The 13,940-nt window shown below is 37.1% G+C and overlaps 1 protein-coding gene and 1 long non-coding RNA gene across 3 annotated transcripts in view; one reads left to right on the plus strand and one right to left on the minus strand.

Annotated features, from left to right (window-relative positions):
• LOC148224342 (uncharacterized) overlaps positions 1-10,773 on the plus strand; it is a 35,462-nt gene extending 24,689 nt beyond the window's left edge. Inside the window, exon 3 of the long non-coding RNA XR_015802409.1 lies at positions 10,112-10,773. This is a non-coding gene — a long non-coding RNA (uncharacterized LOC148224342). The remainder of the gene's footprint in view (positions 1-10,111) is intronic.
• Positions 1-13,940, minus strand: part of SNX9 (sorting nexin 9) — a 67,996-nt gene that overhangs the window by 10,623 nt on the left and 43,433 nt on the right. For both annotated transcript variants that reach the window (XM_088161683.1, XM_088161682.1), the window contains exons 7-13: positions 13,140-13,224; positions 12,298-12,423; positions 11,657-11,774; positions 8,704-8,834; positions 7,175-7,278; positions 4,782-4,885; positions 2,024-2,101 (exon numbers count right to left, since the gene is read on the minus strand). In XM_088161683.1, coding sequence (XP_088017809.1) covers positions 2,024-2,101; positions 4,782-4,885; positions 7,175-7,278; positions 8,704-8,834; positions 11,657-11,774; positions 12,298-12,423; positions 13,140-13,224 — 746 coding nt within the window. The remainder of the gene's footprint in view (positions 1-2,023; positions 2,102-4,781; positions 4,886-7,174; positions 7,279-8,703; positions 8,835-11,656; positions 11,775-12,297; positions 12,424-13,139; positions 13,225-13,940) is intronic.

Consider the following 13,940-nt stretch of genomic DNA (forward strand, 5'->3'; position numbering starts at 1 on the left):
TAACTATGCAAATGAACCAACTAATAGTAAATGCAGTATGTCAGAAGTCAGCTACCAGTAGCTAGAAATGTTTCTGTCATCAAATCAGTCATTTCAATCTTTAGTGGCCTATATGCTTACATTTTCAGAACACTAGTATTACAAAAGATTCAAAGAACCAACCCAATCAAAACAAAAAGGCAAGGATGAAGACATTAAGCTCCCAACAGAAACTGAACTGAGTGCCCTTAAGCATGACTGAATGAGCCATTCCTCTTTACTGATAGTCCAGAAAAATCATTCATCATACTCAGCCTAGCTACTACTTCATTGGAAGCAATGTGTCCTCTTTTAAATACTGGAAAGCTGTGCCCTAGTTTAAATCCAGGTGCTTACATCTCTTGCAGAGAATCTGCTTAATCCATAGACATGAACCTGATGGAATCATCAGGTGAATCCATACATGAGCAGCAGGCAGGACAGAGAGAAGCAGTGAGAAGCCATTTAAAGCCACATGTGCATCATACTTGCTCTCTCTTCCTGGGAACTCAAATTAAAAAGCAAAGAATCTCATACATTATTACTTTGGAAATAATACAAGGCAATAAGTTATTGCAAAGAGCAAAACGTGTGGAATCAAGGCAAAGGCATCTGTAGGAAGGGCACTTTTCTCAACAAGATACAGGTGCAGCCAGCTATGACTGGGCAAAGAGCAAAGACAGACATGCTTACCTTGTTCCCAGACTATCATGGGATCTATTTTTTCATTCCATTCAAAGACGCTGGAAAACAACTCGAAGCTTTCCTTTCTACGGCTGATCTGCAATTTTGTATCCTAGCTTTATGACACACTGTTTTCCCTTTATCCTGGCAAAAGAATGTCCTAGAGCCCAAGCAATTTTCAGTCCTTTCTCAAGACTTCTTGCTACAGATTTTATCCAGGCAGGATTGATAGTTTTCTAATCTTCTCTAAAAATACATAACCATGCTTGCAAATCCCCTATTTCATTCTCACATCCAAAAGTGACTTTTTAGGCAACATGCTATGCTCAATTCTAAGCAGACAAGACACAGGAGAAAAAACTATGGGGCCTATTTCCAATACTTCCAGCAGCAGAGAATCTATGTTTCAGAAGGTTGCATTTTAGTACATCGTTTACGGGGCTAAATGTTTTAAGATTATAAAGCAAAAGATAGATGAGTAGTCAGAGTAAGTACTGGCCAACTGAAATTTCTCAGATGGAAACATTTCAGGAAGCTTCTATGCTATAACATTTAAGGTTTCAGAACACAGTAATTTTGCTATCAAGTCTAGAAACCAAAAAGCAAAACCTCAAACACCTTTGAAAGGAGAATCCCAGGGAAAACTGACTCAAAAGGCACCCTCTGTATATGAGGAAATATTTACCAGTTGTCAGGAAAACATCAATAGAGCTTAGCATATCAAAGCAGAATTTAAAATTTGGTCTAAAGACTATATTTTTTAGGAGAACTTGGAGCAATTGATGCCCTCCTTTTCCCTCCCACAACTTTCATACCTAACATGACAGGGTCTTTTTTAGGGCTCTTGAAGGAGAAGCAAAGGTGAAGGCCAACCTTCCAGCCCACATAATGGATTACAAAACAATGTAGTAAGTTTTCCATCATCATGTGGAGTTGTTGTATCATGGAGTCACACAATAGTCCTGTGACAGCTATTTTCAAGGCTGCATTTTTTCTCCTTTTTCTTTGATATCAAAAATGCTACAGCATGTTTGGTCAGTCAGGTCAGTGACCAGATTATATATTAAGAGATCAAACTAAACTCTTCCACCACCACTAATGCACCACAAGATTATACAGCGAGAGAAGACAAGATTGCAGACTAGAACATGAAAACCCCATAACATACACAGGAGAAAGGTTTCGGTATTTTTTCCAGAACCGTGTTCAACATTTAAATCTCAAAGAGGAAAGCATTAAGATCTTTGAGGAAAAAAAAATTAGTATGATGTAATTAAAATGCCTCTTTTTAAGCAAAGTACAAATGAAGCTATAGAAGTACCTTGGTATCCACTAGTGCTGAAGACCAGTGCCAGGCTCTGCAATGCTTTTCCTATCTTCTGGTATTCCTTGGGTAGTGCTGAAAATGGGAAAAGGATGAGGAAAAGAGGGGAAACAAAAGCAAGAAACCAACAAGGGTAAGTGACACAAAATCTGCAGCATTTCCAAAACCTAATAAAGCAGATGTCAAAAACACCAAGGTTTTACATTTTCTCTAGTGACACATTTACAATCATAATTGTTACCCCCTCCCCTGCTACACATGTTCTAAAACTGGATAAAGCAATTGCAATCTGGATTCTTGAAAGGTACAAACAGCTGGGGAAACTGTGTGGATGCTATTAAAAAAAATGAAATCTCATTGTATTTCCAGCTCAGTCCTCCTATGCATAGAGTGAGATTTTTCTCCCTCCCCCTCATGGGGGAAAGAAGAGGGGAAAGTGCTGCAGTGTGATATGGAGAATAGGTCTCATTAATATTTTAAGAGAGGAGATTATTATACAGACACATAATACCTAAACTCTCCTCAAATCATGAATTTTATATTTAAAGGCACTAGAAATCAAGATTATCTAGGTATAAAAATTATGCAAGTCTCTGAATAATAAAATAGTTTTTTATAATCTATTTATTGAACATGCATGCATAAATTGCTCCATCACAATTAAAATCAATCAGCTGTGATTTATGAGTGCATTCATTATTAACACTTTGAACAGCACTACTTCAGAGGCCTAAAAAGCAATCTGAAAAGCAAAAGCAATTTTTTATATGCTGCCAATGCTAGCAGAAAAAAAAACCAAGTAGATACGGGTTTGTTATCAAACATTTGTATTCAGAGGGTACACTGCTCAGGCAAATAGAAGCTTTTTAGCTGCTCTAGCATCCCACGGAATCTGATTTTTACAGAAGAACCCTTTTGTGTGGTATAAAAAAACCCCACACAATCCCCAAATCAACCCCTCACCACAACTGCCTGATTTTATTGATTATCTTTGATCAAGCTCTTTTCCAGAAGTCAAACTATTTATGATAACTGATATGTCTTATACAAGAAGTACAATTTAGAGTACTAGAGTTCTATTATCAGCCACTACACTGATACTGAATCTCCAGTGGAAACTTTAGAGAAGAATCTTTGGTTTCTTTTCACATGTATTTTAGAAGTTTCCACTGTGAGTTATTTTAAATCTCACTGAATGGAAGGCATGTAACTATTGCTCAGGAAGTGCCAAAAAAATTTCTGATTAAGAGTCAAGTCTAGAGCTGATAGGGAACTTAAAACCTAAGAGACTACTAAAACTTTGCATGTTCCAGTTTACCAGTCTTTTTTTCGTATTCAGTATGAATGTTTGGAAAATTAAAATTTTTGACAATCAAAACTGTATTGCTTCATCTGAGCTAACTATTTAATAGTTGTAAGTATAAGAAGAGTCATTCACTATCTAAAGCACTAGTATTGTAAGTTTAGGAAGATTTTAGCAGTTAAAAAACCACTGAATTTCTACTGTAAGCACAAGTGACAGCCAGCCCTTGGTTTGGTCACTGCTTCTGTAACTGCAAAGCAATGCTGTTTTTCTAGTCTCCTCTGAGGAACCTTATTCCTTCCCCTGTTCTCCACTTTCCTCTCAGTATAATTTGCTAGTGAAGCAAGTTCTGTAACATGTTAGAGCTCTGTCATGCATTAGACTATTTTTGACCAGCAGGAGGGTGAGTGGTGTGTAGAAGGAAACTCGTTTATTCAAAGTTGGGAAATGTAAATAACTTGAAGTTAACATCCTATAGGTACTGAAGTCTAATGTGGTCACTTCACAAGAGATGGAGCTTCTACACTTCCCATTCTCTGTGGTCAGCCCCAAATATTCAACTGTAGTGTTAGATCAGTAAGAGGCAAAAACATAACTCAGGTAATATACTCCAAGTACTAGGGACAATGTTTTGGGTTTTTTTTGTGGGAGTTAAAAGGAGAGTAAAAAAATTTAAGGAGATTCAAGGAGATTTATGTGGTAGGTCTTTGGTTGCCAGACACTACAGCCTGCCTTGAAGTGTTTCTTATTATGATTCTCAGCTGTAGTACCTGCTTCCTTTCAATAGCTGCCTTGTGGTGGCCACAAACACTGAACACTGCTGTGGACTAGGAAATTAGAACCCAGGCAGAGTCATAGGGACTTGGTGTGAAGTTCTGCAACCCTAAATATCTGTGGGAAGGAAGAGACAAGATAGGAGAAAAAAGAATTGGGCTAAAGATTAAGTTAGAATCAAGTTGGTTTTTCTTTTCTTTTTCTCTTAAACTCATTTAATCTTTAAATCACTCCTCCTAGCATGCAAGGATCCTAAATAAGGGGTTAATAAGATGCAATTATTTGAAAATATGATTTCATCAAATAAACAGGTCTAATTTGCCCATGTCACTAAAATGTAAATAAATGACCAATATATGAGAGCAGGTCCAACAAGGGCTTTAGCTGCATTACTAAAATTATTAAACTTTAAATATGTTTAAACCTATGGGCAGGGAACAGATATTTCTGAGATAAAGGAAAAAAACCCAAACGACCCAACAAAAAGCCCCACATCAAAGATACTAACAAAGAACTTGCACAATTTATATTCTTAGACTGAAAATATCCAGAATGTCGTATAATTCCCTTGATAATTTAGGAGTTTCTTTAAAGATGTGCCTTGAATGATACACATTAAAAAAAGAAGAGAGAGAAAAGCACCACAGAAATGACTGCTGAGTTCAGAAGGACACTTACGCCCTGTACACCTCTTCCAGTGCTCATGTCCCACTGTCAGCAGCTCTTTAACTCCATCATCCATTGCTTTGGTGAACCTACCCACTGCATCACATTTCTGTTCTCTGCGGCATTTTGAAAAAGCAAAAACAAAAAGCAGTTTAATAGATGCATTTAAAAATATGAGAGATTAAAATCAATTCCTTGAAATTTTTGCAATTTCACTGAATTCAGAATTCCTCTCTTTAGATAGAAGCATTATTTGTTTCAATTTTCCTCCTCTGTTAAACTTGTAGACACATGGCACTGGACTAGCACTCTTATTACAGTGTAAAAGAAGCACTGAAATTCATACAACAATGAAAAAATAAAAAGAGAATAACTGTTTGATAGAAGTTTGATAGAAGATAGATAGTTTGATAGAAGTCTAACATAAATGAATAAAAAACAATATAACAATTCTCCTAGGGAAATATATATATGCATACTTTCATATTGTATTGTCAATATCATTGTGCTGAGTTGCATTATAGGGAGCAAAACCAGAGAATTCTGAAATAGTATGTGCCTTTGCACTCCTCTTTAAGCATGTTTTCATGCAGCTATCAGAGTTTTCCATTAACACAGCACTGCATACACAGCAGTGATTTGTGAACTCTACAAAAGAAAACTAAACACACATTTTATAATTTCCAACAAGAATTATTTAAACTGCATCAGATCTTACAAATGCTCTCAGCCAAAGCCTGCATGAGACAGCTGTCACAGTAAGGGTACAATGACTGACTCCTCAGAGTCAGGGCAGCTGTTCCAGCTGTGGTCCAACAACCTAGAGGTTCCCACTTCCCCACTAGCACTTCCTTCCTCAGCTGGAAACCATACATACATAGTTATTTGCACAAAACCAGCACCTGGGCTTTTAAGAGGCTCTTGCTTTACTCCCCTTACCTCAGGAGAAAAACATCCCTTAGTTTTCTGAACTTCATACTTTATGGTATCAATATCACCAAAAATGTATATGAACCTGTGCAAGACTCTCAAAATACTAGCAAAATTGTTCAGTAAAGAACATCTTCACACTGAAGAACCTAAGAGTTATTGAACAAGATGGTTTGTCTACTTTTTAAGTGGAGTAATGGCTTTCAAGACTCACATACACATTTAACGCACTAGAATATGTGGATATCTGAGATGCTGCAGTCACCCCTGCAACTGCTTGGAAATAGGACCCCAGCACTACTCCAGGCTGCCAGCCCCAGCCCAGGAACCCATACCCCTAGTGAGCATTCTCCTAGGACTGGTGTGCCCTCCCTGCTTGGGCACAAACTGTGTAGCAGATCACATGCTGGGCACTCTCTGCCAGGGGTGTGTATGTAGGACATTCCCTCTCCTGCACCCTAGGTACAAAATCCTCCCTCGTTCACCCCGTCAGCTTTTACACCACTGGGATATACAGAAACCACATCACTTAAGTGAAGTAGACAAGGTTGAAATCCCCATGGTTGAAGTGTAAGTCACCTAAAAATGTGCAGGTACAGAACTACTACCACACAGCCATTACATCCACTCAAAATGCACTGCATCACTTGTATAAAGCCTGTATTAGGTGTAGATACACCACTGCTTTGCTACTAAAAACACCTCTATCCAGTTTATCCACACACACAGAGGACATTATCCAGGTTTCTGTGTTCTACAACAGCAAGAAAAGCATGTCATACATACTGAGTCTTCTAAGAAAAATTATTAAGCCTAAAGGAGTGAAATAAGGGCTGCATAGTAAAATCCAGTCTTTAAATCTGTGAAACCCAAATCTTTATCACCTACAGAATATACATTATAAAGTGCATATATATGTAATATACATATATATAAGAAATATATCCATTTGCACTTCCACAATGAGATTTGATAATCTAAGTCACTTTTCATTTTTAATAGCTTTCCACGGATTACAGATACTCAAATCACACTGTGTGTACATTACATAAAACTATTTAACAGAAACGTTGTTCAGCTTATTGTCCATCTACAATTATCCTAAGTTACTCGGTAAGTTCAGTATGTTTTGGAACTGTTGAAAGACTAAAGACCAAAACACACTTCCACAGCAATATAAAACATAACTTCATATGATCTGACAGTAGTCTATCCCATCAACTAGTTTTACATAAATTGTTTTAGGATTAGTATTCAGCCTCTGAAGTCAAAAAGACATCACATTGAGTTCCATCAAGTATTGGAGGGGTTGATATGAAAATCTTATTATTTAAACAATTTTTCACCTCTGCCTTGATGAATACCTCTTCAAATCCATACATATATGTACACATTCAGTATCTGAGTTTTTGATAATTTCAGCATTTCTTATATACCCAGATGCATAATGCTCATACAAAAAGAAGTCACCTTACATTTCTACCATGTCCAAGTCAGGAGCTTCTGGTTCCATTGTAGAAAAGATCATGACTCCTACAGTTTCATCTTTTTCTGCCTTCCGCTTTCCAGTTTTCCACTCCTTATTTAAAAAAAAAAGAGGGAGACATAGTTTGACCACCACTCATCCTTCTTTAAGGGCATGCTCTTAAGGAATGAATGAAATGTTTAGGAGAACTGTTAACCAACAGATCACCCCTGAATTAATACCTTTCATTTAGAAATGAAAACTTCAGAATAGACAAGGCTTTTTACAGTTTCCCAAAGTTCTCCACCTCCCCCTTTGTGGTAGATAACTTTGTTATCTAAATTCTGGGATCAACAGACCCTTCTTGTGTATTACTGAAATACAGTGTAACAACAATGACATTCAGCTGTCTCCACACATAGGATAAGTCTCATATCAGAAGCTGCTCAAGATCATGAAATCATTATGCAATTATCATACTAAGTTAGTGGTTAAAAACTCCCTGTGTATTGCAACATCTGTTCTGTTTATACATCTATAAATAAGAAACTAAGAAGTGCTGACTAGCTGGCAGAATTATACAACTCCCCACTAACCATCCAACCAGCATTTCACCAGGACTACTACTTACTATGTTATTAAGCCTCTGCTTATAGGATCACAGAATATTTCTGGTTAGAAGTAGCTCTGGATGTTTGTAGTTCAACCTCTGACTCAAAACTGGTCAACTGTGTCAACTTAGTCACAGGAGACCTGAACCTTAGAAATTTTTAAAACCAGACTGGATAATTAACTTTTTCAGTAAATTCTACGTATATTTAAAAATATGATTATTTTGAGCAAAGCAGAGCAGCAGAGCTTTCCTGTTTATTTCCTCATTACTAGCAGAGCTGGAGTTCAATCATGAAGAAACCATTATCTAATAAAAGTTACTTACTCTATTTATCATTTACTGAAGATACTAGAATCTCTTTTAAAAAGCATAATAAAGTGTGTGTGTGAATAAAAAAATGACTGGTTATATCAGGTAAGGCTGCAACAACAGTGCTATTACAACCCATTTCAGTGAAAAACTGTGGTTTTGAGGGACGAGGAAGGGGCAGAGAGTTGTTTTTAAACATACTACAGGATCAGGCACAACCTAGATCTGCTATGAAGTACCTTTTGTTAGCAGAGCAGCACCACTCAGAGGATCAGCATGATTAGTAAATCCAGCAGATACAGAGCAGGGAAACAGCCAGAAGTTTTATATATGTTCCTATTCTGCTGGAGGATACAAACAGTCCCTTGAAAGACTGGCAACAAAGTTATTTTGAAGAGCACAGCTGCTTGGGAATGGTGTGTAGCATTTCACAGGAGCAGTTGTACGCCTTGTTTTGATCAATCAGCTGAGCAAAGAATCCCAGCAGCTTCCAGCCCGTCACCGCTGCCCACAGTGGCGCGGCTACAGAGCCGAACTCTTGGTTTGAAGGGGAACTCTCGGGGGGGACAGCAATTTCTCAGTCTCAGTCTGTGTGTGAACTTTATTTCATTTCCTACCTTCTCATCTCGGAAATTGAGAAATTGCTGGAAAACTTCACTTTCTGAGACAACAGGATGGCGACACATTCTCGTCATCCAAGCTTGCAGCCTCTCCATGCGCATTTTGATAAATTCTTCTTCAAAGCGCCCTGTTAGACATTGAATAATAATTGTTACATTTACAGGCTAAGCACCTTCAAATTTCTTTTTTTAAAATTTAAACTGAAACAACCTGTAATTCATCTGGTGAGCTATTAACAATTTAATGACTCAGAATGTACAAGAATCACAAAATCCTGAGTTGGAATGGACTCACAAGGATCACTGAGTCCAACTTGTAAATAAAGGCCCATTATGCTAAGAAATCAAAAGAACCTTAAATTACAGTATATTGATTACTGATCAAGAGTTCTCCTTTTGAAATATTAACAAAACCTAATACCCACCCAAAATTCAAATATATTTTTTCGAAAAAAACAAATAAACTTTTTGACGGAAAAATTAGGTATTCAGATGACCCAAGAGAAAAGCCAGGCACAGGCTCAGAATGCAGGTATTTTTCAGTAAAGTCTTGGTCAACACGAGGTTCAAAAACATTGAAGAAAAAGGAACTACAATCCAAGTTGCCATGTACAAGCTAATAAAGCACTGAAATTAAACTGCTCAAAAAACACTAAAATTGGATTGCTCAAAAATATTTGAAATTACTCAAATACAAATCACAGATTTAAAAAGCAGTGCCTCCTTTAAACATACTTCCATATAGGTAAACTGGGGAAAAAAAATAAAAAATATCAATAAATCATATGCATAAACTGGTTAGAATATACACATACATGTACGACTGCAACTGATTTTTTTTGGTACTTAAGATATTTTTACCACAAAATAAATAAGTAACTATTTTTTCTTAAACCAGAAATGCTTCATCACTGTGTATTCATAAGAACCTTTTAGTTTTAGTAGAAACTGTCTTCTTGATAGTATCTTTTCTAATTTTGAAGAAATGCATGACATCAGACTTTTAAAGCATACAGTGAACAGGATTTGAAAGGAAAGAGAGATTTCTCCAGCATCAAACTCTTCTGATTTCCATAGCAGCACAGATGACAAGCCTTGAATGCATGTACTGTTTCAATATAATTCTACTGCATAGTTACTATGGCAGCAGATCTACAAAGTTGAGTTTTTATGGTTTGGGTTTTGGGGCTTTTTTGGTTTTTTGCAAATACAGAAACTAGCAAGACTAGCAGGTAAATAACAGAACTAATGAAAAATGAACTTTGTGTGTGGGTATTTTTCCTGCAAATTAGCAAAAAACCAAAAAAAACACCCCCACAACAACAAAAAAAACCCCCACCCACCACTACAGAAGAGACATTCTATACCATTCAGTAATCCTTTGTTTCATTTTTAATTTATACAGAAATCTCCACAGCATTCCTGCAAGGAGTGCAGAAGAACGGAACAGTACCAGTTGGAAGTTACATGCTGGTGATTAAGCATATCATCACCAGGGTATTATCAAAACTAGGATCCTGACAGTGTCAGTCTGAAATCTTTTTTTGTCGAGACCAATTGACAGAAATGCTTTTATAGACAGTCTTCAGAAAGAAGCCTCCTGGACGCAATGAAAGATAAGCACCCTTTTTCCAGTTTCTTCAAGTATCAGAAAGAAAGACATACTGGTTTTTTTTCCTAATTATTATTTTTTTGCATGGGGCAAGGTATTCTCTCCCATAGATGCCAGAAGACAGAAATTTACAGGCAGTGGATTTTGCCAAGATATGGCACCAGACTCTCGGGTCTTTTAAGAAATAATTACAATTAAATCTAGAGACCCCATCATGTCTTCTGGTTTCCTTTTAGTAGACATGCACATGTTTAAATAAAAATGCTGGTCAATTCTAAACACGAGGCTAAGGGGAAGAAGTCACTTCCTCACTTTTCAGTTTCCTCGGCATTTATCCCAGCAACTTCATCAATGCTTAGCTTTCTTCAAACACAGCAGAGCTGCTGCATTTTGAGTGATGCCCACAGGCACATGGTTGGCGACATGCCGATGCTTGTATGTTTGTTTTGGCTGTTTATCTTAAACGCTCTATAATCTTACCAAAAAACATACAAATGGAAATGGATTAAACTAATGCATGTTCCTCCTATACAGGTGTCCATTCTTTTCTTCACATGCACTCCAGCACAGACTGGTAGAAAGGGAGCCAGAGACTACTGAAAATGCATAGGAATTGTCATATTCTGTTGCAATGACTAAACTTATGTGCATTTAAAGGACTCAATCCCACTATTCTTCATGTCAGTATAAAAGATTTCCACAAGCTTCAGACAGTTTGGTTAAGCTGAAATGACATCAAACCAGAGCAGAACACTATACGAATGAAAGACGCTTTCTAAATCAAGTGTGAAATCAAGCAAGAGGAGAAACAGTTGCATCATTCCCCAGTTTGTCAGGGGATGTTCCCTTTCTTCTGGGAACTTTGTGTCAAAACTCCTACAACATAACATATGCACGATCAAATGCAAAAGAGAAAAACCCAAACAAAACCAAACACAATGCATGCCCCTCCCCAACCCGCAAAAAAAAAACCCCATGCAAAAACATTTGCCTAGCCAATCAGCAAATACAGAACATAAGTAGCTATCTCTTCTCTCCAATAGTAATTATTACCTTATATAGTATCTAGGGGGATTTGTTTTGCTTTTAATTACCTTTTTTTTAATCACTGGACTAGATAATTGAACCTGAGTTTTGAAGTGATTCTCCTAGTACTGATCTGCTATTATAAATCAGTCATAACAACTCGTCATAAGTTTTGAATGGAGAAAGGTTGGGGTTTCTTTGACACCTTCTTTAAAAATAATGGGAAAAACAAACAGTAAGAAATACTAGAACCTTCTAAAAAACTGATTTCCTTATTTCCCAGTCCATGAATTCAGAACTGGGAATAATTACCTGTTACTTGCTTGTCTGGAAGAGAAGGGATTGGAATGGCTAATCCAAATTTAACCAGGAGCCGCTCATACAACCAGTCAAAGTGCTTGTATCTGTGGTTGACAGACCGATTAGTGTTCTGTAAGAGAAACACAACTCTGAACTTGGACAGGCATCTACACACATCACAGAATCATAGAATCACTAGGTTGGAAGAGACCTTCAAGATCATGGAGTCCAACCCACGCCCTAACATCTCAACTAGACCAGGGCATCAAGTGCCACATCCACTCTTTTTTAAAATACATTCAGGGATGGTGACTCCACCACCTGCCCAGGCAGACCATTCCAGTACTTTATTATTCTTTCCATGAAAAACTTTTTCCTAATATCCAACCTATATTTCCCTTGGCACACAGTCACATGAAACAAGCATGACCAGAATGGTAACCACATGGAATGTAAATAAAATTTATGATTTAGAGCCTTAATACAGAAGAAATTGAAATTCTAGAAAAAAACCAAATCCTTGGGTTAAAAAAAAAAAAAAGACAACTATCACTTACTCCTACAATGCTCTTACCAAGTCATACAAACTTTTATTTATACGTGCAAATGACACATATTTGTGAGGCAAAAGATCATATTTCAGACACACTTACAGTGCAGGTCAGCTGATATTCAATGTAGCTCTTGAGACCATACATTTTAGAACCTTTTTTGGGATCTGCAACCACACAGTCAAATGTAGAGGTAGGATATACCCACATTGGGCCATAATCACCAATCTGTAAGAAATTGCAAATATTATCTTTAAATATATCATTCTGCACCAGTTGCAAACCAGGAGACAAATATAATCTCTCTTCACTTGAGAGTTTTCATTGATTTCAGTGAGAGGCTGAGAGTCTGGAAATAGAGGGGTTTCTTGCAAGCAGGGATGAATGACCACAGTTGACTTTATCCTGTGTATTTTACAAATTTTCCCAAATAACAAAGGAATGGTGAATTCTAGGGCTATTTCAACCACATTTCACTAGAGCAGCATATATGCAGAAGAGTTTTGTTTCAGATCAGAAAATGACCTGACCATCATATTGCATGAATATTGCAAACCCCTACAAATGTAGTTCCTACATGTAACTATCTAGATCATGAATAGACAGTGTAATGCATTTGCTCTGCATCCCAATCCCAAAAAGGCGTATGTTCATCACAAGTAATGCAGATGGAGGAAAAAAAGTACTGAAAATAATCATCAACATCACACCTATGATTTTTATTATGACAGTTCTATTTCTAATTATATGTTCAGTATCAATTTCTTCTGACCCAAATATATACAGCAACCGTGAGGATGAGAGTTCAGTTGAAAAAACAGGGAAAGGTGAGCAGGATTATAAAACCCAACCAACCAACCAACAAAAAAACAACCAACCAAAAAAAGAAAACAAAAAAAACCCATACCATCCACACAGAAGAATTATACACAACCCCAACTTACAATTATGGGAATTTTTTCTTTGGGTTTTGCTAGCTGCTTTGCCAACAGATATTGTTCCATTCCAGGTTTTGCAAATCCAGGAAATCTAACAATAAAATGAAGTGATAAGTTAATTCCAGATTCTCCTTCCTTTGACATATGCAGAATTACTTGCTGCTATAGGAAAAAACTCTAAGTATTTCTCAAGTCTAGCAAAGACTTTATGTGAATTACTGTAACAATCAACATTTTGCACTGAAAAAAGCAGAAAAGTTTTGGCTACTGGCATCCAGGTCTTTTGCGTGTGTGTGTGTGTGTGTGTGTAACAGGCCCCTTCTCGCAGAGCCAAGTGGCGATTCCTGCTCTGCCGTCCATCACACAAACACAACAGGAGGACACAAAGTGACATCTATCACTCCCCTGCAGCCCCACTCTCTCTGGAAACACCACACACACACACACAGATGCTCATGCAACTGAGACTTCAAATTATGGGAATTCAACCATCTGAAAGAATGATAAACAGAAGATCTATTACGTGCTTCTAAACATAAGTTATCTTAATAATTTATCGAATTAAAAGAAAGCCAAACGATCACTAGAATGTTCTTAAAGTCTTACAAAATGCCTTATAAAAAGCAAATGGTGCTTCCTGCTAATTAGGAAGATAATTAGCCCTTAACCTGCTTGCAGAAACATGAGCAGTAAAGCAGGACTTACTCAGTAGACAAAAAAATCTCTTAAATAAGGTATTTTTGTGAGTTTACAAGTTAACAATGATGCAGAGGTACTCATATAACACTGAACATAAGAACCTGCTGA

This window comes from Sturnus vulgaris, chromosome 3, assembly GCF_052056855.1.
Source record: "Sturnus vulgaris isolate bStuVul1 chromosome 3, bStuVul1.hap1, whole genome shotgun sequence".
Taxonomy (NCBI): domain Eukaryota; kingdom Metazoa; phylum Chordata; class Aves; order Passeriformes; family Sturnidae; genus Sturnus; species Sturnus vulgaris.